The following is a 22,135-nucleotide window of genomic DNA, read 5'->3' as shown; positions in this document are numbered from 1 at the left end:
CTGAACATCATGCCTTTCCCTTAGCTGGATGCAGCTGAGGCTTCAGCTCTGTGCTAGCATGGAATTAGCGGTAGGCAAGGGCAAAGGGGTGTCAAAGTACAGCTCCTTCTGGATCATCTTTTTGGCTTCTTACTGCTTGAACTGTCCAGCAGAAGAGCATCTTAATAGGAGAATCTTTGTCAAAGCTGCTAAGAATAGAAGAAAACTCTAGAAGGTAAGAGTATTGGAGACAAAGGCCAGTTTTCAAAAGTGCTGACTACTTCATGTTCTGAGTGGGGGAAGCTGTGTTCCACAAAAGCAGCATTATTTTCATGGATGGTGAGTGGGCACTGAGGTGAGTGGGAGCTGTGGATCTTGAGGACAAAATGTGCAAGTGTGGCATTGCTGGGGGAAGAATCTGCAGTTCAATAAACTGGATGCACCCCTGAGTAGCCAGTGGTTTGGTGCACCCTTTCAGTGTGTGAGAGATGTAGATTCAAGCCTTGCTCAGCCTGTTGCTAGGGTCAAGACCGGGCTGCATGTAGGCTCTTTCTACTGCTCCATGCTCCTGCTCCTCCCCTTACGGCTGTGGTGCGTCCCATCTCCACCTGCCTGTAATGCTACCTTCTCTCTAGTGGAGAAAGCCCTTGTGTCCTTGCTTTTCATCCTCTGGCTCACTATCCTTCTTATGCCCTGAATCCAGATGGAGGGTGGGTTGGAGACTTTTGCTGCTGTGTTCATTGCCAAGCTCCGGTAAGGAGGAAGTTGGCTTAGGAAGAGGCTGCTAGTAACCTGGGAGCATAAGGGCTGGTTCGGAGACGGTCCAGGAGCTCGTTAGGCACTACATGGGAGCGGCTTCCAACAGGAGAGAGTAGACTAAGAGAAAGTGCATTGCTGCTGCTGTGCTGCCACAGCTTGCGGCTCTTAGCACCAAGCATGGCTGCTGGCTGCACTGGGGCATTGGTCTGGTAGCTCAGGCCCCAGCTCTGCTCCTCCGTGCCTCTTTGGTTCAGTCCTCTGTGAAAGATGCTACCCTTCTGCAGTGCCCGTTCTTCCCCGCAAGATGAGTTATTCATCTCTCTCTCAGCTTGTCGCTTCCTCTCACAATCTGCCTTTAATGCAGCCAGATGGTCTATACTCGCCCACACTCCATGCAGGCACCTTCAGCTCCCTGCGCTTGGCTAATGTGCTCATCTGACCTGCTGGTGGTCAGATCTGTAATCAGCCTTTGGGAGATGGTAAAGTTTCATGTGTTGTAGAGGATGGCTGTGGGAGGTAACCTGGGAGTGACAGTTGTCTTTCAGACCTGCACCAATAGTCTGCTCGACAGCCTGGCTTGTGTGGGCAGGGAGGCTCTCTGACCACATCCCTGTGAGCTCTCCGCATGGACAAACTCCCGGTGCTAAAGCTCTGGAGCCTGCTGCTGTGCCTGGGCACCTGATCTGTCCTATACCACTTCATCTGCAATGCTTAGTGCTGGTCTGGGTCCCTGACCCTGGACTTCTGTCCAGTGCCATTCACTTGGCTTCTAACACATTTGCGCTGACAACTCAGTTGTGCTCATTTCAGATCTGGGTTTATTGGAAACTTTCAATGCATATACAGGATTTAAAAATTATCCAGTACAATGGATAATAGTAAACTGTCTTCTTCCTGGCATTACCTAAGTGCTCCCTGTACTGCCAAATGCTTTTGGAGAGAACTTTGCCTATCTTGTTGTGAGGGGGAAGCAATTCCAGATTCCTGCCTTATGCTGTTGCTAAGACAAGACATACTGTACCTTAATGGCATTACCCTATCTGTACTATGCTGCAGGTTAAGGTTAAATAGTGATAAGAAACATTCATTTTAATCATGTCAGCTTTAGCTTATGTAAAATACAGTCTGCCTTTTTCTTGTATTTTGGGTTTTTTTAAGTGCTGGATTAAGTGAAAAGGCCCAGACAGATTTGCACAATACATCCTTAAACACTACAGTTAACCAGCTTGGAAAATGTTTACATGATAAGAAGATAGAGACTCATAAATTTGGTATTGCCTTTTGCCACCAGAATCAAAGCATTGTGCTTTGTGAGCTGGCCAGTGCTGCGAACTAGGCAGTCCCTTGAAAAAGAACCCAGGTTTTAGATTGTCCATATGTGATGCTGTGATCTGGACTGTTAGCAAATATGATTTGCATAAATAGCTCTTCCCTCTCCTCCTCCCATCCAAACTTTCCCGGCACAGTTAGCTAGAAACTGTTCTCTGGCTGGCCAAGTTCACAGTAGTGGTTAGGGGTCAGCTGACAGTCAGGTCTGTTTGCTCTCTGATCAAGCTGTGTCACGCTACAAAGTACTGGCAACAGAAAAGCACCAGGTTACTGCTTAAGGAAAAATAGGTGCAGTTCAGTTCTGTGCTTCCTGTGATGGAGGAGGATTCATGTCAGTGCTGCAGCTCTGCGTGTAGAAATGGTCTTGGCCTGAAACACACCCTGTGCTAGGCTTTGGTTACCTAGGCCTCACTGCCATCAGCCAAGGCACTACTACGGAGACTTCACACGAGGATGACTTTGTGGGGAATGACCCCATGAAGTGCAAAGTGAAACCATCAGGTAAGTTTCCATATATGCTTAGTTTACAACAGCAGTGGCCGCAGGGAGCTTCCTTTGCACTGGACAGGACTCCCCCTTGGATTTGTTTCAGTCAGTAGGAAGATAGCACAAACAGAATCAGTCTTTTTGTCCCCTTTCCCAGTCTCCTGTGACTCTCTTCTGTCATGTTTGGAAGTCAGGGAGGATTTCGGCTACTCTCCTGCGTAGCTGGTTTCTTCTTTCCTCTCTCTCTCTTTCCTTTTTCATCAGTAATGGGTACTGCTTCCATGCCTTGAATGCATTCAGCATGAGTCTCCTTAAAGAAATTGGCAACACAAAGAAAAAAGTGACAACATGCAGATATGTGCATAATGTAACAGGTAATCAAAAACTTACTTCTATTTGAGGGGGGAACTCCCCTAAAATACCTGTGGGATTTGTCCTTTCTGCTGCTAGTCAGGGCTGTGAGATGTTAAACATCTGCATGCAGACCACTCCATTAATATGTCAGTCATACCACGGAAAAATAACACATTGCCCTTCTGTATTCCTCTCCCCCAGAATTTTGCTCCTCCCTCTGACAGGATTCATTAGCTGGTGTTTGCTTACTGCCTTGAAGATGAAAGATGTTTCTTGAAGAATAAACAGGGTCTCTTAAAACAGTTTCTTCAGGAAAAATGCAGGCCCGTTTGGTCCAGACTAACCACTTGGGAGTGCAGACAGCTGGGCTGTCTTCAGGAATTCTGAAGAATCAGGAATTCTGAAGAATCAGGAATCAAGAATCAGGAATTCTTACCTGATTCTAATCACCCTACCAAAGGTGCTTTGCCCTGGGTTCCCATATGGGCATTAGGGAGCAACAGTCCTTTCCAAAGAATAGTTTGCTATGTCAAGATCTGAACTGGCTTTTGCCAGTCAGTGGGGGAAGAGGTAATGAGGAACGACAGGTGATTACGCTCCTAATACGAGGTCATACATAGAATAAATTCAGTCTCTTCCTGGGTCTGAATTTTCCCTGGTTCCTCCGGTTTGCTGGCTTGTTGGGTTAAATCATGTACTGTTCTGATCTTACTGACATGGCAAGATAGAACAGGTTCACTCTACCACATAAGAGGTGAATTTAGTTTAATTCCTCCTCCAAGGTGCTGGAGATCCTGTTTGGGCTATGCAGAGGCGCAGCCTATTCATGACTGCATGCAGCTGACATGCTTTCACAGTGAGGTAGGTGAACATTCTTCTGTTTCTGATGAACCTTGACAATAGCTTTTTCCTCCTGTTAAAATGCACAGCTAATGCAGTTATGGGACAATGAACTGGGTGCGTCCAGCTCCAGTCATGATCGGTAGAACTGTCTGCTGTAGTTCTCACTGCCAAGTCAGGCTGACAATGGCATAAACTGAAAGATTCCTTAAGTAGGGTTTCTAGTTGATCAGCTTTGGATTTATGAACTAAATCATCTGCTGTGGACAAAACAATACAGCGTAATTCCTGCACAATCATTTGGCTTTCTATAATTGTACTTAAAGATTTTCCTAAGGCAGCTTTTAGCAGAAGCTGCATGGCCAGATCTGCTAATCAGCTTAGAAAGTTTCAGCCACTTATCCGCTTTTCACTTTCTCTTTCAGCAGATTTAAGTCCTGTGAAGGGTATCACTCAATTTTCTTTGCCAGGCTGCGTGGAAAATTCTTACCACAAACCTGTCTGTGCATATCACAGAAGCAAAATACCAGCGGTAAAGAACTTGTTTCACACGTTCTTGGGGAGCAGATAATTGACCTGTCAAAAGTAGTCTCTAAAATAATCTATAGGGTCTATTAAACCCAAGTAAAGAACTGCTGGCAAGGGAACGCACTTACTTGTTACTGTGTTCAGTAGCAATCTTCAGCTTCTCCCATAAAGTACTCTTTTCCTCCATGATCACATCAAACCATGCCCAGAAGTACTTCCTCATGAGGCAGGCTGCATGGAGGGTACTCGCTCTCTCCTCCAGAGTGGAGAGATAATCCTTGTACTAGGGAAGGAGGACAGAGAAAGAGGTGAGAATGGATTCTTTCTCCCAACCCCCAGCTCAATAAGCAGAAACAGAGCAGTGCTGAGACTGTGGCAGTGAAGGGTAATGGGGACAGGAGTGGAGGAAAATCAGCAGGGAGCAGGGTGAGAGAGTGCAAAAGTGGAGGTGGGGAGCAGTATGTAGGCCAGTGTCCTGGGTGGAGGAGAATGATGGAGAGTGGAGAGCTGAAAGAAGGTCTCTGAAGAAGGGAATGATGTTGCTGGAAGGGGGACAGTGTAACTCAGCAAAGGCTGGGCTGCAGGTGTGTGAAGTGGCACTGTGGTGAGGGGAAACTGGCAGCAGCTAGCTTGCTTCGTATCATTTCTCCACTGTGGTGCAGGCAAACCTTTAGCCACTTCCTGAAGCCCCGTCTCAGCAATGTATGGGAATAGAAGTCCTCAGCCTGAGACACCTTCTCTGTGAGGCTCCCCTGGGTGTGCTGGAGCCATGTAATCAGGCATTTCCTCTGCAGGCCTAAGCAGTGGTGCCTTTCTGCCACCTAAGTAAAGACAGCAGAGACAGCAGCTAGTTACTTGGACTAGTGACTACGTAAACATAAAGCTACAGAAAACTGGGTACACTACAAAATTACCTCAGCTTTCTGGGGACCACAAAATGCAGGTGTCTGACAGCTGGAATAACTTACAGGATAGGTTCCCACAAAGAGGGGTCAGCATAACGAACAAGACGAGTCTCTCTATCAGGCTACTGCTGTGTCACTCCTAGAGAACATCCTTTTGAATTAGATGCTCAGTTTAACCTATTGTGAATGGAGCAGAGGCATGGCCTATAACAGTTTAGTCCAACCCCATCCATAATGCTGATCAGCAGGGTGGACTTACGGAGCAGCTGCTATCCCTCTATTTCTTTCCAGCCAGAGGCCTATGTGCATTTGGTCGAGTACTGTAAGTAGCTGCAGTTCCAGTGACTTAAATGGAAGCTTGCCAACTTAGCCCTGGACTCGGGCTAAATGTTCAGGATCTGGTTCAGTGTTATTAGTCCACCCCTGATAAGGCATGCCAATTCAGTCATGTATGGAAATGTTTCATTAGCAATATTTATGTGTCAAGGTCTCAGAATCTACCACTTGCTATTCTGCACTGAAGGTATAGCCAGGTTAGAACAGATCGCTGGATTATCACCTGTGGTGTCCTACCTCTAGCAGCAGCCAACACTGCACCAGCAGCGACTCCAGGGAAAGCCTTAGTGATGGGCTGGGGTCAACTACTATAACTACAGTGGTTTGGCGGTGTCTTACTGATTAGCTTTGCTGTGGAGCAAGAGAACTGACAGGCTCATGTCATATAACTTAAATTTATTTTTTTGGCTGTATCATACTAAACTAACTCCTGCTGTGTTATTGGCATCAAATCATGTGGCAGTTAGTACTGCAGACAAGTGGAGGCTAACAAAAGATGACTTCTTGTTAGACTGAAATTTGTTCCTTTCGGTTCCTGTTTAATCAGCTATAAATGAGGATGCCACCCTTGTGGGTATTTGATGACCTTTCATAATTATTGTCAGATGGGCTGTTTTAAAGAACTAATATAGGGCAGGGTGTGCAGGGAGAATTTTTGCTTTTTCCATCTCTACCTGGCTTATGAACCTATTAAGGTTTCTGCTAAGTGCTGCATCCATTCTTTTTCCTTTCCTCCCATGGCACCAGTCCTTTCCTTTATCCTCAGCACTTACAACCAGGTTTTCCTTGGCTTGCTCCTTCAGCCTTTTCCATGGCACCATTCCCAGCTTTCTCAGCAGGACCTTCTCATAGTGATCTCTGGCCTTTTTCTGGAGCTGCTGCTCTTTCTCCAGCCTCCTTTGCTTCTCCAGCTCTTTCTACAATACAAAGAGCAGTAGTTTTAATCCACTCTGGGTGCAGAGGATGTTAAGCAATGACAATAGACTGTCATATTGGAGCTGGAGTTCCTGACCTGACAGGAAATAGGGATCTGCATCATCTTTAGCAGTGCAGACCAGAGAAGGTATGACCCCATGTACTAGAACCTGTCGTAGAAAGCAGAGCAAACAGTTTTGAAAATCCTCATGGAACATTATGGTATTTCTGGACATTTCCGTGGGCCATGTGTCAGCATGTGGCCTTCCCTCAGCACTGCAGTTTGGTGTTACTGTAGCAGACATATAATCTGTGACTGCTAGCAGTGCTGACATAGCAGGAACCTCCATCTGATGGGTCTTCATCAATGTGGGGAGGGATGCTTTGGTGAGCTCGAGGAGGGCAGCTTTCTATGTTTATAAAACCAGATTGAAAACCTGTCCAAAAATTATCTTGAGTTTACGCATGGACCCTACCACTTAATCTAGCCTAAATAGTAGGGGAGGGTTGTGGGTATTATATAACTGTACAATATTACTTTTGACCGAGACTCAGGGATGAAGGTCAAGCATGCTAAAACATTCAGTCCAAGTAGAACAGTAGCTGTAGGTCAAATTCCTGTAGGATTTCAAACATGCTATTTGGGTTATTAGGACAGCTCGTTTCCAGGTAACAATAATGAAGTAGGGCTATTCCTAGGCTAGCTCCAAGGAGAGGATGCTTCTATTCTTCAGGTGGAAAGTTGCCCTTGATATGTCAGGCTTGTTTACTTTTAAGATGTGTATTTGTGACTGGTATCATTGTGAATACTGGAGGGGGATACAAGTGGAAGGAGCAGCCTGAAAGGAGGCCAAACATAGAATCATAGAACAGCCCAGGTTGGAAGGGACCTCAAAAGATCATCTGGTCCAACCTTTCATGGGAAAGGGGGCCTAGATGAGGTTATCTTAGCACCCTGTCCAATTGCATCTTGAAAACCTCCAGTGGTGGGGACTCTACCATGTCCTCGGGGAGATTGTTCCAGCAAATGATTGTTCTCCCTGTAAAAAATTTCTTATATTGAGATGAAACCTCTCCAGTGCAACTTGTACCTGTTGCCACTAGTTTTCTCCATGTGGCTCCTTGTGAAGAGAGAGCCTTGGTCCTCTTTATAGCAGCCCTTTAAGTACTGGAAACATGCTGTCACTGGGGGGGCTTATGTGGCTATACCTCAGCAGTGAATGTCCACCAGCTGGGACCTCTAGTCTTGCTGATGAGACAGAGACAGTATATACTTCATGGTGTGTTTGGTCCGCAGCCCTTCCCCTAATGTTGCCAAAAAGGGGGAAGGTGGCGATACAGTGGGTGCTGTGCTGTGGAATTCTGCTCTACTAATGAAGACCTTCAGTTCACATTACTCTGGCTGCTGAGTGCTAGTAGGTAATGGCTCTTCTTCCCTATCCCTGCTAAAGGCGGGGGAAAACAGGTGAGGTGTTTGGTCACCAGCTTCTGCTGCCTTCTCTCCTCCCGTCGTTTTTCCTGCTGAGCTTCCTTTTCCTCGGCCTCCTTCCTCTGTCGTGCTTCCTCTTCAGCCTTCAGCTGGGCCTTGAAATGGAGAAAATGGAGGAAGGTAAAATTTAATTTGGCGCATGTGACATTTTCAGAGCACACAGACCTCTAAGCTTTTCCAGTATTCCTCTAGTATTGACCAGCAGCTGAAACTTCAGAAGGAAGCAGACTTTGTCCCATACTAGACATGATCTATGCTGGACAACGAACTGTGGAAGGGAGAGGAAGGAGGGACTGTTCTTTCTACTACCTATCTCTCTCTCTCTTTCTACTACCTATATATATATATATATATATATATATGTATCTTTCTTTGCCCCAAGTTATAGTATTTGCCCACTCTTCCCCTAAAAATTTAAACCATACACTAAGTTATTTATTGATAACCTGATTGCTGAAGTTGGTTCTGGGCTTCTCGGCTCTGCTCTGAAGTTTTACTTCTACATGAAAAGCAGCATTACAGGTACCCAAACATTTATTTTCCCAAACACTGAAGATCAAAGTTGTTTTACTTCAGTACTGGTCATGCTTAGCACAATATCCTTCTCTGAATGTTTTTCTACTCCCCTTGCAGACCCCACTCTGCTTTCGTTTCACAAAGTTTTTGCTCTTGGTATATGCATCAAAGGCCTCAAAACCCACACCAACCATAATGCATGATTACTATGACTGTGCTTCCTGATCTCTAAGATCATGGCAACTGCAGCTGAGGAAGTCTAACCTGATACTTGTCTGTCCACTCTGTTTACAGCGTTCTCTAAGGCTTGTTTCAGCCTCCTGCATATGTGAGTCCATCTCTCTTGCTTGGAGAAGGAAGAAACACTGGTTGTTTTAGGACCCCCGTTCTGAGCTTTCTAATCCTAATGCAAGTTACTATCAATGTTTTCAGTAACAGCTCAATGCCCTGAAGCCCCTCTGTTGGATGTGTATCACAGAATTTGTATATTAACTATGCAAATATCGTCAGTATCTTCTCTCTTCAGCAGAGATTTGCTAGAAAGATGCAGGATTTTTACTAGGTCAGACTGCACGTCCTCAAGCTGCACATGACCAGACAGGAAAGGCGGGGAGGGGAAACCCACCATTGCCAGGTCCAATCAAGTGGATCTCTGCATGCACTTCCACCCTTCCCATCCTCGGCAAGGACAAGTTACAGTCATGAGGTAGGTGTGAAAGAGGTGGTTTTGGGGTTGTAAGGGAGGCTGCTTCTAGAATTGCAACTGCATCAACATGAAGTGTCTGCATGTGATGTGGCAGGGCTAGTGGGGTCACTGAATGCAAATGCAGCAATAACTACTTGGTTTGATGTGTGCTGGACATCTGCTTTCTCACAACCCATAAAACTGTTTTGGATAAAGAGCCTTTTCTTGGTCCCTGACTCTGTGGTTAAAACAGCATTTCTTGTAACTGGAATGGTGTGAAAGAGACTTAATTTCATTTTCCACTTTCCTTACCAATTTTTCCTCTTCTCTTCGTTGTTTGGCTTCTTCTAGCTTCCTCCTCCGTTCTGCTCGCTGAGTTGCTCTCTCCTCCATAGCTACAGAAACAGAGGACATAAGGCTTAGTGGAAATGAGCTATAGGATAATGACAGAAGTTTGGTGAACAAGGATGACCACTTCACTCTACTGCCAAGGCCCCGTTGACCTGGCAATGCCAGCACAAAGGGACTTGCTTTCTTCTGCCTCTTACAGCTGGCAGTGTCATGAACAAGGAACCCATAAACATTTATAAGATGATTCAGGACTATCCCGATTAGATTCACTCCACCCTCTATGGTTAACAGTCACAGCCATGAGACTCAATTTTCAAGGAACTGTGTTCAGAGGTTTTATCCCTGTCTTCCCTGATTAAGTGCTGAGGCTCAGGGCACCTGATTTAGCAGCAATTGCTATGAGGCCTCCAGTAAGCTCCGTTTACTTATTTAAAGGGTGACTTGATGATGGAAAGCATCCCTGCCATATTGATACACAGGTACTTGGTCCCCCTAGTGAGAAAGTACTGCTTAATGCTTCTTTTGGGAGATAAATTGCAATGCGGTGATCTTGCTGGCTATCAGTGAAGGTGTTACAGTGCTGATACGACCACACAGAACATGTGGTGGAGTTGAGAACCCGTGCTCGCTTCTTCTGAAGTTGCAAATGAAGCACAAGCGGGAACAATCAATAACTGGGGGCCATTTAAGTGTTTTGACCACAATAGGTTTCCTCAGTTTCTTTTCTCCTCTCAGCTGTCCCAGGATTCTCTGACAAGAGAAAATCATCTAGTGGTAACTAATTCGTTGAATTTTTGGGAGATCTTCAAACAAAACCACTTGAGTGCTCTGAAAATATGCTTATTGTCCCTAAGCTGTACAGAGTTCAGGCAAATCAGTGAGTGATGGCTTGGACTAGGTAGCATTGGAGCTGAGTACAGTCAGTTGATGAAAGGCAACTACTAATGCCCAGCTACTATGGCCAAAAAGCTCTGGTGATCCCAAAACTGTTAAAACATCACAGTGATCATATTCCAGTCTTTCATGCAGATTGTGACCACCCCCCAGTTGATATGGAAGAACATGACCCAGGGATATAACAGAACCTGATCTTATTTTACCACATGAAAAGGCTGTGCTGCATGTTTAAAGTGTATATGCTGTTCCAGTGTGGTCAGAGAAGGGGAGTTATCTCACAAAAGGCAGGGATCTGGAGCTGCTTCCCCAGCCTAGCTACTGTTGTCTCACAAAACCTTGGGTAGGCACTTAATTCCCTTTGAAATCTCAATACCTCTGTCAAAGTTAGATGAAAATGACTGGTCACTTAAGTGTTACTTGGATGTGCAATGAAGGGAATAAGATTGACAGCAAATCCCTGTACAGCTTCTCTCTCTGAGTCTTGTCACACCAGAAACAATCACAAGTGTTAGGAGTAACCGCTACCACAGTGTACTAAGCGTGGACTTGAGGGACTTGGCAGTGGCCCAGCTTTTACAGATGGCCAACTTGGGCATGAAAACGGCTCAGCCTCTCACAGCGCTGGTCAGGCTGGGAAAGAGAGTGCTGAGTTTTACTTGCATACTGTCATCAACCAGCAAAGCTGAGGTGAAGAAAGAGAGAAGTTTCCAGACAAGCTGTTGAGAAAAGTGGTCTGGAATGGTCTTTGCTAGCTAGAACAATACCTTTCAGTATGGGATGAGCTGAGGTCAGCTGGCTGGAGGGCCTCCTGCCTTGCATCACTGCCCTTGTGTTTTCTGGCCCATGAGAAACAGGTGGACTATGAAAGGAAAGAGTAAAGAAATTCATCAATGAATGTGGTCAAACGATGTCTCGCACCTACCACCTATGGTTGAGAAACAGGCCTTGTAGTTTCTGTTCTCTATTGTGCTGCGTTTTCATTCTGAATCCCTGATACACCTTTCTTCTGCTTGAAATGGGATTAATGATGCGTCCTTGCAAAGGAGCTGAGTACCCAGGGCTGCTGCATGTTCTGAAATACTGAGGATGGCACTTTCTTTTTTTTCCTGATTAAGTAAATCCCTCCTGCTACTATTTGTGACATTCTAGTGTTGCTGTTACTAAGTGGATCCTGTATGGATCACGTGGTGTCGAGCCATCGCAAAAAGGGAGAAGGATGGAGATACTACCATATCTGGCCAGCGTGATACTACCCTTGAGGCTAAGTCACAGGTGAGAGGAAGAGCAGACAGCACTAGCATGATTGAAGCATGCCTGGCAAATTCTGTCTCAACTTGAGTAGGAATGAGATGTGCTGACTAACTGAGCCTGCTTTATCAAGGGCATATACCTCAAATGGTTTGTATTCTTGCATCTCGATTGTTTTTCCCTCTTCGGTATTTCCTCTCTGGTTTGTGAAGCAGAGTTGTTAAGCGGCTGGGTTACAGCCATGGCTTGTGCTGCCTCTTCTTTAGCTCTGCTCAGCCTCTGATTTTCCTGTAGTTCAAGGATCAGCTCTTGCTGTTTCTGAAGCTGCTGCCTCTGTTCCTCAATCAGGCGTTGCTGGAAGGCATAACGGTGCTCAAAACGGCTACCATAAGCAGGAGCTGTCTTTGGACCAGGTGTCCGAAACTGCTGGGGGAGAGTGGCTATTTGATTCCTGTACACAGCCTGGTTCTGGACACTTGGGGCTGCATGTTTTAGGGTAATCTCCCAGGCAAATTTGGGTTTTCTGTAGGAATGAGATGTGTGAGCTGCATCCCAGCAAGAGTGGTCTCTGGTCTGGTCAGGTTCTTTCTGTATGAGGCAAGTTTCAGTTGCCTAGGGGAGGGGAAAAAAAAAAGAAATGAGGAAAATTTGGCATTGATTAAAACAAAGCACTCTTCTGCCCTTGCTACATAGTAAGTGTTTCTTTAATGCAAATCTAGTGAGATGCCTGAGAAGTAGGGTAATCTCAGCTATGCAACCTTTATCCAGTTCCTAGCCAGGGCAGAGGGGCCCTGTTATGCACAAAATGGGAGGCTATGGGAAAGAACTGTTAAAGAGCTGTGTGCCATTTCACTGGGAGGAAGAAATCCCCACCAGGCAAGAGCTCTGGCAGGAATATATCCTGACTATTTTGTTAGGGAGCACAGCTCAGGACATCTCACTTCTCAGGGCTTAGCTCATCTCTCGGGGATTAGCACACTCCATTTTTGACTGTGGTGTCCCCACTCAGCGCTCAGACAGAGAATAAAGGAAAAAACAGTTGTTGAAGTGATCTACATGGCTGATCTACTGGACAGTCCCTTTTCAGATGGAAGAGAAGTCTACAAGGTGCTGCTTCCTTGTGCCTCTTCTCCAGCTTTGATAAATATTACCATGAAACTGGTGGACAGTGGGGAATGAGGCTGCGCCTTTTTTGACACATGGTCTTTCTCTGAAGAGGCATCAGATGTAAGGTCTGCTTTATGATTCCTAGGTCAAACTCCAAATTCAGTCCCATCCTTCCAGCACAAATTTTACTAGTGCATCAGAAGAAAAATATGGGCCTACGAGGTGATATAAGCACCATAGGAAGTCAACTTTTGCTGATGCTTAAGCAAATGAAAAGCTTGACCTGTAACGTGTGTGTGAGCTCTCATGCTGGGATTGGGACACTGCTGTGGTACAGGTTTTATAGACAGAAAGGAAGGGCAGACTCTGACCTGACAAATGACAATTTAAGGAAGCAACCTCTGATTCTTGTCTCCTACCTCCTTGTGATGTGCAATATCATGAAATAGCCAGTGACAACTTCTTTCCCCCACGCTTAAAAGCCAGAGAGCTGCACTGGCATGACAAAATCTCTTGTCATGCAGTCAAATGTTATTCTTTTTCAGTCTAAGCAGGCATCAAAGATGTAACTAACCTCTCAACAAAAGTGATCTGGGGGTGAGACGCTCATTGCAACTCACAGTACATGAAGGGTTGTTCTCTGGCAGCATTAGAGATTATTTATTTTTAAAACTCATCCATTGTCCTTCATGTTTGCCTCTGATTTTTAAAGACTTTCCTCCTGAACAGTTGCAGGCACGTATTTGGGGGTCCCAGAGGAAGGCTTCTCTCCCAGGGTGACAAATGTACTCTTTATTTCGGATTGTACAAAAGAAGTCCATTGTACAAGTACTGAGAAGCCAATAGACAAAACTACACGGGAAGGATTTACCTTGTCTTGCTGCAAATCTTGATGATGGTTTACTTCTGCTGTCCCAGGCTTGTTAACCTCCACTGGCCTGTCCAGACCACCCTTCCCCAGTGACACTGCCTCCACCAGCTGTGCCATCTTTCTCTTCGTCTCCTCCCTCTTGATCTGCAGCTCTCGCTTTTCTGCCTCTGCTTGGCTCCAGTGCTGCCACGCCAGAAAGCAGCAGCGCAAAAGCCGTCGCTGGTTATGCTCCACAGACAGTTGTTTTTTCCTGAATGAGAAAGCACTTGTATTATGATAGGAGTGAAGCTTCTGCCCAGGTCTGCCTGAAACAGTTGCATCAAGTACAGCAGTCCAAGCCATGGCACATTAGGCCCCATAACTTCCTGAGTCTTTCTGTCGCTTAGCTCTGAAGGCCCTCCAAAGCTGTACAGAGTTTCTCCAAGGAGGAGTGGGAGGGCAGAAAGGATGCCCATTATTTTGAAGTAAGTTTCCCTAGTTCACATTTTGCAATTTCATGTGTCATCCTTGGGCTGTAGGATAGGTGCAAAAGAGGTGTCCTGTTCCCTTGCCAGCTGCATAGGGGGAAGCAGCAGTGCCTCACCACACAGCCTGCCAGACACCTGCAAGAGCAAAATTTTCTCTGGCTGACTGGGAATTCATCCAACAGCCTCCTTAATGAAAGGCACTGGCCAAAATTATCTCTGCTATACTACTGCTGAAATAGGAAATAACTATATTAATCAGGAATAAATATGGCACCTCATGTTCTCTGGGGTCCACAGCAAGCCAGGGTGAGACTTCCAGGAAAGATACCTACAGACAGAGTGAGATGCAGGCTTGTTGGGAAGTACTAAAGCTCTTGTTTATCCCTGTCCTCCTTTTCATCTGTGCCACAGTGCTTCTGGCAGACTGCAGGCAATGTAGAAATTTTCTCAAAAAGCTACTGTTTTCCTCCTGCTAGCTAACTGGCAAGCCCCTTGTACAGTCCCTGATCACTCTGCTGCCCAAGTACTGCTGCAGTAGGAGGAATCCCACAGTATAGGGTCACTACCTGTTTTGATCTTGGAGATGAACTTCCAATTGCTGTGTCTCCTGCTCTACTTTCTGGGCCCAAGTATAGTTTCTCCAGGCTCGCAGGGCCTTCATTTGGCATTTCCAGTCAGCAAGCACTCTGGCTTTTCCCATTTTAATTCTGTGCTCCAGAATGACTTTCAGCCAAGCGGAGAAATGTCGTTGCATGCACTGCATGGGAGAGTTTCAGAAAACCAATGAGCAAGATACAGCCCGTCACACAAATGCTGATCCTCTTCACCCTTCCCCCTATCTGAATTTCCTTTTTGAGATTCTTTTTAGAATCCCCCCTTTCCACAATTACCTTGAGGGTAAAAAAAACAACATAGAGCATGTGCAGGCTTTCCACAAAAAGCAGAAAGGGACTAGAAAGATAACATCATGGGGCTCTGTGCTTTCGAGTGAAACGCACTTAGTTTACCAAGTGTAAAGGAATAAAATGGGTGAGGACCATAAAATTTCTAGAGACAAGAAAGACGTTTCAAAATCTAGAAAATGTCTAACATGCTACAGGTAAGAACAATTCTGTGGAGAACAGTTCACAAATCTCCATGGACCACTTGTTTTTTTGTTTTTGGTTGTTTGTTTTTTTTTTTAACTTAGACAAAAATCAAGACACTTCCTAGCATGAATTTATGACACACCCTAAGCTCACTCTTGTTCCAGGAGGAAGCCAAACCTTTCCCCTATTGTGTAATTAGACTCACTGCCTCTGGGAGTGATTTACATTGTACAGAACAGCAATTTGCTATCTAATCTACCCCGTAATTCTATCCCTGTCACTGCAGACACTGTTAATTTTGATCCTCCAAGTGGGTCAACTCACAGGACTCAGCTGTTTCCCTTTTGTCATGATGCCTTGTTTTAATTGCATTCCTCTCACTCACTGAAATCTCCAAATGGAGACTTACAAAAATGACAAAATGTCAATGCATTAGCTACTTCTTTCTGCTTTAGGAAATAATCAAAGTGTCACTATTGCTTAGCTCAGCTAAGCCATGGCTTCTCACATTTTGCCAGCCCTTAAATTGTTCTGTGGTTCCAGTCAGGTTTATCTTCATAGCTTAGATTGTGTTGGGGAGAGGTTGTGTACTGCTAAACAGTAGCCAAGCTCAAATCCAGCAGACGGGCAGATGAAGTGAGCCATTGGAGAATCACCATAAAAGCTATGGGATTCTTTATAAAAAAAAATTCTAGATATAGATAAGTAGACACTAACAATGATGACTGCTCTATTAATTAAAAACATTACATGATGGATGGCATTCATACCTGCACTCAGGGAAATTTATTCCCTTTGCTGAAACTGCCCATATAAAATCATTCAGTACAAAAAGATTGCTCTTTAATTGCGAATATTTGATACAACTAGGTGTTTAACCCAGAGCTGGCCATGGTATCAGAATAACGAGGGTAAAGGAAACAGGTTCCTACTAGGAATTATTAATGCACGTTTCCCTCAAAAAAGCTGTTGCAATATCACAGAATATCCTACTGCACCCAGTGGGAGTGGATTCTTGAGGAACCCTTTGCTGTGGATGTGCTGGCATACTTCAGCTCTTAGAGACCCAGCTCAAAATTCATCCCAGGCCTCAGCACTTTTCTCCTCTTTCCTCTCCCTGCTCCTGCACCAGAGTCTGCAAGGCAATCTTTAAAGTATCTTCCCATACACACAATAAGGGCTTCTCGGGCCCTTCTGTGCCACTTCCCCCCTTTTACTTCCTTCCTCAAGGGAAAACAGATCTTGTTCTGCTGCCTCCTCTGTACTTCTGCCTATTTCTCAATTGCAGAAGCCTTTATGTTCGCAACTGTCCTGAGAGCCACATCTTTTCCACAATTCTAAGTGAAACCTCCCACTGAGTACACTTGAGGCACAGACACACTGGAGTTGGAGGCTCAGGATTTCTGGCTCCTAGTCTTACAAGATACTTTTTGCCCTGCTCTTCTACTTTCCTGGTATCAGGAGGAGGACTTGGAAGAAGTAAAAAATTCTGATAACCAGGACTTTTTACTTCAGTTTTGCAAATGGTAGCTGAGGGCAGGTAGCTAAGAGTCTCAGATAAAGAAGGGTGATGCTCACTCTCCGCTTATTGGTGTGAATCCTGCGCAGCAGCTCCTGAGCCTTTCTCTGTTTCTCCTCTCCTTGCTCTTCTTTCTTCAGGACCAGGGGTGGTGATGCAGTAATAGATACCTCCTGCATTGACAGCTTCTGACTGTTTTCTTGTCTCTTCCCCTCTCTGGAAAGTGAACAAACATACAGATCTAATACAATGAGGAAAGTACTGTAGCATAGGTTTCACTCTCTTTTTGGTCAATCCTAAGAGAATCACCTCTACAGCTTAGAAAGTTGCTGATTGTTTATCTCAGCATTCTTAGAAAACAGCCTCTGTCATGGTTTGGGGTCCAGAGATTAAACAGTCTGGAGCATTTCCAAAATATAGCAGGCAGAAGAAAGTAGTAAGATTTCAGTAAAGCACTTGCATGAGAAGATTTAGGATCTCAGGGCTGCCTAAGTAAATAAACGGCATCCCTACAAGTCACATCTCTGTGACAATCCAAGCTCAGCAGAAGCAAAAATTATGTCTCTGCAGAATTCTCAGCCAAGAATGCTCTTTATTCTCTCATAGCAGAGGAAGTATTGTAAGTGCTGGACTTTCAATGCAGACTTTTTTCTGTGTGTGTGTGTACTGGCTTTCATGCTGCATTAGACACTCACAAGGCTGGATGTGGCCACAGAGTTGACAGAGAGAATGTACAGTGCTGCAAACACACTCCTACTTTGTGATTCAGTGTACATACTGGTAATGGCTGAGAGGAGGCTAACAGTATCTTTAGCCCGTCTTCCCAATAATGATAAACTCTGCCATTGATGTTGGTAACAAAGGAGTAAAAGGTTTTGGGAGTGTTTGGAGACAGAGGAATGGCAGATGTTTCCTTTGGGACCACCACTCCTCTCACATTTAGCAAAAGGAGCTCATAAGAGAAGTGTTCTTCATATGGTTCTTTCATGTCCCCCTCTCCCTCTTACGTTCTCCATGCTTCTGCCATGGTGTGCCTCTTCTCAGCCACTTCCTTTCGCAGCTTCACCATTTCCCTCTGGATCTTCTCCTTGGCCTTAAGGGCCTTCCTTCTATCCTCTTCCTGTGCCTGGAGCTTGGCCTCAGACAGAACTGATTTCTTCAGGGACTCTTCTTGTCTCTGAACCTCTAATGCCTTCTGACGCCTCATTTGGTTTTCTTTCACCTGGGAAGGAGGAAATCAGCAAAAGTCAAAGCAGGTGCTAAAGGCTGAAGAATCTGACGTTCATTATACACTGTCAGGGTGGGTCACAATCCACATGAAGCAAGTAACCCTACCCATAGCTGGCAGTGACTGGACTGGTTCTGCTCTCAGACCAGCAAAAAACTCCATTCAAGAGAGGAAGGTTACACCAGTATTCCTGGATGGGAGCAAACTCAGAACTGACTGCCATGGCGGCTTTTCCTGTCAGTCGTTGGAAAGGGGGAAAACCTGAACAGATGTAGTCAAAGTTGACTGTGCAAGCTACTGTGAATGGCTAATGTGCACGCAGTAACATTTCAGCTAAACTGTGGAAGAGTATCCTCAGGTATTTGCCTCCAAGTCAGAGATTTTTGCAGGTTGGGAGAGAATACTGGGGAAGTATCACTGAGCATTTACTCTAATCCTGTAATCCTCCATCTTATTCCTTTTAACTGTGCTGCCTTCTCTGCTCACCTGCTTGTGTCTGAGCTCCATGATTATTCGTGGATCTGCAAATTTTTGTTTTTCTTTGATATCTTCAAGTCTAAGTTCTTCCACTATCCCACAGTTCACAACTTCACTCTGCAAAAGATGCTGTAAGTATTCTTGGACAGAAGAACTTTCCAATTCATGTTCCAGATAGCTGCACAAGTCTGAAATGAGAAATTCAGATTATCTCAGGCTAGTCTGAAATGAATAAACCTCTCTGTCTCAGATCACAAAGCCTAAGGTAATTAAAAGGATCACTTTCCCAGACTGTGAATGCACTTCTGATGAAAGCGGACACACTGACTGCACACCATTTATCCCCAAAGAGTCTTAATCAGTCTCCCATTGAACACACTAGAGCAGTAACAACATTTCATCCATTTTTTCCTGCCTTGCCTCTAAGCATCTCAAACGGCTGTATAAATTTGACAGGCCTCAAAATACCCATACACAAAAGAAATAAAATTTATCTTTTACAAAGGGAGATACCGAATGTTTATGAGGTGCATTTGTGCAGTCCTACAGCAAGGAGAGAAAAATCGTCACCTCCAGTCTTGTTTCTACTGAGCCCACTATCCTGACCTCAAAGCAACTTTTACCTCTCAGTCTGACAAGCCATAAGGCCTGGCTCCCTTCTCCAGTATATCCTCAGAAAGGAAGCCAGCAACTGCTTTGTGCTCTCACCATCAAACTGCTCATACTTCAGAGGGGCTGCACAAGGCTTTTCCAGGAGGACAGTCTCAACTTCCTCTTCTCCATCGCTCATCAGCTCCAGTTGCAGTTTGGACTTCATCCAGTTACTGAGCAGCTCTTGGGCTATCATGAGGAAAGAGACTGATGACTTCACTTGCTTAAAAAAATACATGGGTAAGTGTAAACTAGCAAGACTGTCTCTGGGATAGTTATACCACATGCTGGGAAGGCTGTCTAAAATGACTGAAAGCTGATCTGCAACAGAAAATGGAATAAGGCTAATAGTTCTGTTCTCATCTTCTTGATCTATAAAAGAACGGGAAGATAAGGGGGCAAACTTTTTCCCTGTCACATATGTCACAAATGAATTCTTCTCCACCCCATTTTTCCTACAAGATTCTGTTGACATTTAGATCACTTGTGTGATTATTATAGCATTTATCAAGGAGATGGAATTCATGTGAGGTAATTCATAACTCAGATAGCTTTCATATGTTTTACCACTGCACTTGCAGACACTTAAATATTTTCCACGTGTACAGCCAAGGTTGTCGTATGCTAAATACAAAAAGAATCGCTGTTTGGATAAACATTTGCTTCATGTGTACAGGTTAACCTTTGCAAGTACCACAGCTCCAGGAACAACGGGTGAGTCTAGATTACAAATCTGCCGGGTGGCAAGCTTCACCAGGGACTACCTGTACTCAGTATTAAGACTGCTGCTACAGGAATGCACCCGTGATGGATTTGGTAGTCCTCAGTGAGCTCAAATGCCTAATGAACAACTGGGTATAAAGTCCTTCTGTGGACTTTATTTGCATCTCCACTCTTCTGTGGAAAAACACAAAAATTCCTTTTTCAGAGTTCCTACTCAAAAGCAAGGACAGCTACCATGGCTGCTGCCTCAACAAACCACCTGGCCTCACTGCATGGGTGGCCAAGCTGTTCCTGAAGCAGAATGCAGAGCTGTAAACAGCAAGGCATCAGGAGCAGCCCCATGAGAAGCTGAGCCATCCATGCGGTGAGAATGGGCAAAGAGCAGGGATCTCAGCAGCCAGTGCAGGGCATGTCATCCCCTGTAAAGGCACACAGCTGATAGACAGGAGGAAGCAGCTGCTCCAAATCTCTAGTTCTAACACAAAACAAAGATGCTCCCATTGAGTCCTGGTATTTCTAAGGCAATTAAAGCCTCTTAAAACTTCCTTAAAAAGGGGTGGGCTTTTTGAAGAAAACATAAATCTAATGTTTATTGTCTTTCAAATCACTTTTGTTCTCTTTTATAATCTCTCAGGGCAGCTCAGGAACAAGGAAATATATCTGAAAACAGAAAGAAGAGAGAAAAACAGCTTATCACTTGGGGAAAGGTTACTTTTTTGACTGGGAAGTGTGAGCTCTGGAGTAAGAGAGTCCTTGCATTTCTCTTATCGATACCTTTTTTTTGCAAATTGGACTATGTGTAGTTAATACCATTAAGTATTCTAATAATGGATTTCAGATAAAAGGCTTTCAGTTGAGCTAGGAACAATCCTGAGGGACTGGTATCTATAAAAAGGAAAACCCTAGCAGAGAAGGGCAAACAATAATAGTAAAGAAACATGAGGAAAGCAAGCAACTTTTCCACCAATTGCAAAGACAGCTCCTTTTGAGCCACTATGCTGTATAATGCATTCAGACAGTGCACTGTAAGCAGATATGTTTATTCTGTGCTATTAGTTATATATTAGTATAATCCCTGATGATTACAAGCGGAAAAGCTGACTTCCTGTATTGAAGTGGATGCTCTTGAGATGTGTCTTCATTCCATTCTGTAAGGCTCACTTTTGAGTCTTAAAAGAATGGTTAACTCAGTTTTTAAATTCCTGTCTCCTATTAGCTTTTTACACTGCAGATGTACTTCTAGCACTGATGGGAGATAATTTCCATCTCTTTTTCTTTTTTTTTAAATGTACTGCAGTTTTATTTTCAAATTTCAGTAAGTGCTTGTGGCTGCAGGCATTACAAAGGGAATATTTAGTTAGCTAATTAGTGAGGAAAATTTTGCATGGGCATCAAGGCAAAACCACACAATTATTCATAGATGTGAAAGTTACACAGAGCTACTCCATTTTCACATCTGGCCTGCTATCAAAAATATGTCAGGTAATTCATCCACTTTCCTATAACACTAACTTGTATTTGACCGTACAGTGTGTCTTCAAGGGCAGTATTCATCCTCGTCTTGACCTGAAATCTCCAGGAGACAGTACATTTATCCTTCTCTTAGGTATGCTAATTAAGATCTACTTTGAACTCCAGCAATTGATTCTTCTTATGCCTTTCTCCATTAGATGAAAGACATCTTACTATGAACTGTTTCTTATGGTCTCAAGCTTTGCAAGAGCCTGTTCAGACCAGAACCGCAATGCTGGATCAAGAACAGTTCATTTTAGGCAGCTTGTGGCAGCAGTATTTCAGCTCACCTTCCTCACTGGCCTCATCATAATCTTGCAGCTGTTCCGTGGTTTCCAAACTCGTCACAGGACCACAAGGCCCCTGTGGATACCTTGACTTTTGAAGGGAAAAAGCTTCAGAGACAGCATACTCAGAGGCTTGCTCCACTCTCTTTAATTTAAAGAAAGAAGAACATTTCTAAGGATTGCCGGATATTAATTTTTAAACTTCCTATATCCAGGTTTCTCTTCCAGAGAGCAAACATCAGTGGGAACGTAACACAAGACTATGGCTGTTATAAGAAATAATTTCTTTTGAAACACGTTTCTCTGTCTGCTCTTGATTGACTGGAGAAACTGGACTTAGAAATGATTAAGTAATAAGCATTCATTTGGCAATTAGCGCCAATCACAGTGATTGGACAACACGCTGGGAGAATGCTGAGTTAGTTCCCAGCAGCCACCAACTATAAAAGTTGGTATCAGTGTTTTGTCAGAGCCAGGCTGGCCACTATGTAAGTAGTCTGAGTGATTTTCTGTCCCATGTTCATCTCTCTGAGGTAAAGGGTCCTGATCTGTCACTGTGTTTTCACATGTAACACCTGTAACCCAGAC

The 22,135-nt window shown here is 44.5% G+C and overlaps 2 protein-coding genes across 21 annotated transcripts in view; one reads left to right on the top strand and one right to left on the bottom strand.

Annotated features, from left to right (window-relative positions):
• Positions 1-22,135, top strand: part of ZDHHC23 (zDHHC palmitoyltransferase 23) — a 32,412-nt gene that overhangs the window by 9,529 nt on the left and 748 nt on the right. The window contains exons 4-6 of one of the 16 annotated variants that reach the window (XR_012045540.1): positions 3,690-3,768; positions 8,963-9,142; positions 11,519-11,642. Coding sequence is in view for 7 of the 16 variants with exons in the window: in XM_072882299.1 (XP_072738400.1) it covers positions 11,519-11,641; positions 18,880-18,979 (223 nt within the window). In the remaining 9 variants the exon portion in view is untranslated. Of the gene's footprint in view, positions 1-3,689; positions 3,769-8,946; positions 9,143-11,518; positions 11,643-18,879; positions 19,118-22,135 lie in introns of those variants that run through there. The other 15 variants (XR_012045547.1, XR_012045548.1, XR_012045554.1 and 12 more) reach the window with 15 other exon arrangements.
• The window catches only part of CCDC191 (coiled-coil domain containing 191), a 21,966-nt gene continuing 978 nt past the window's right edge, over positions 1,148-22,135 (bottom strand). For 2 of the 5 annotated variants that reach the window (XM_072882207.1, XM_072882198.1), the window contains 14 exons: positions 19,083-19,214; positions 18,384-18,562; positions 17,677-17,891; positions 16,729-16,885; positions 14,629-14,819; positions 13,596-13,845; positions 11,760-12,229; positions 11,134-11,228; positions 9,434-9,516; positions 7,914-8,015; positions 6,290-6,433; positions 4,944-5,096; positions 4,404-4,558; positions 1,150-2,863 (listed from right to left, as the gene is read on the bottom strand). In XM_072882207.1, coding sequence (XP_072738308.1) covers positions 2,731-2,863; positions 4,404-4,558; positions 4,944-5,096; positions 6,290-6,433; positions 7,914-8,015; positions 9,434-9,516; positions 11,134-11,228; positions 11,760-12,229; positions 13,596-13,845; positions 14,629-14,819; positions 16,729-16,885; positions 17,677-17,891; positions 18,384-18,562; positions 19,083-19,191 — 2,436 coding nt within the window. In that variant the 5' untranslated portion in view covers positions 19,192-19,214 and the 3' untranslated portion in view covers positions 1,150-2,730. Of the gene's footprint in view, positions 2,864-4,403; positions 4,559-4,943; positions 5,097-6,289; positions 6,434-6,528; positions 6,602-7,913; positions 8,016-9,433; positions 9,517-11,133; positions 11,229-11,759; positions 12,230-13,595; positions 13,846-14,628; positions 14,820-16,728; positions 16,886-17,676; positions 17,892-18,383; positions 18,563-19,082; positions 21,454-21,550; positions 21,639-22,135 lie in introns of those variants that run through there. The other 3 variants (XM_072882190.1, XM_072882181.1, XR_012045514.1) reach the window with 3 other exon arrangements.

Source organism: Ciconia boyciana, chromosome 1 (genome assembly GCF_034638445.1).
Source record: "Ciconia boyciana chromosome 1, ASM3463844v1, whole genome shotgun sequence".
In the NCBI taxonomy this organism is placed as follows: Eukaryota; Metazoa; Chordata; class Aves; order Ciconiiformes; family Ciconiidae; genus Ciconia; species Ciconia boyciana.
The sequence above is the reverse complement of the archived record's forward strand: the minus strand, read 5'-3'. Positions and strand labels throughout refer to the sequence as shown.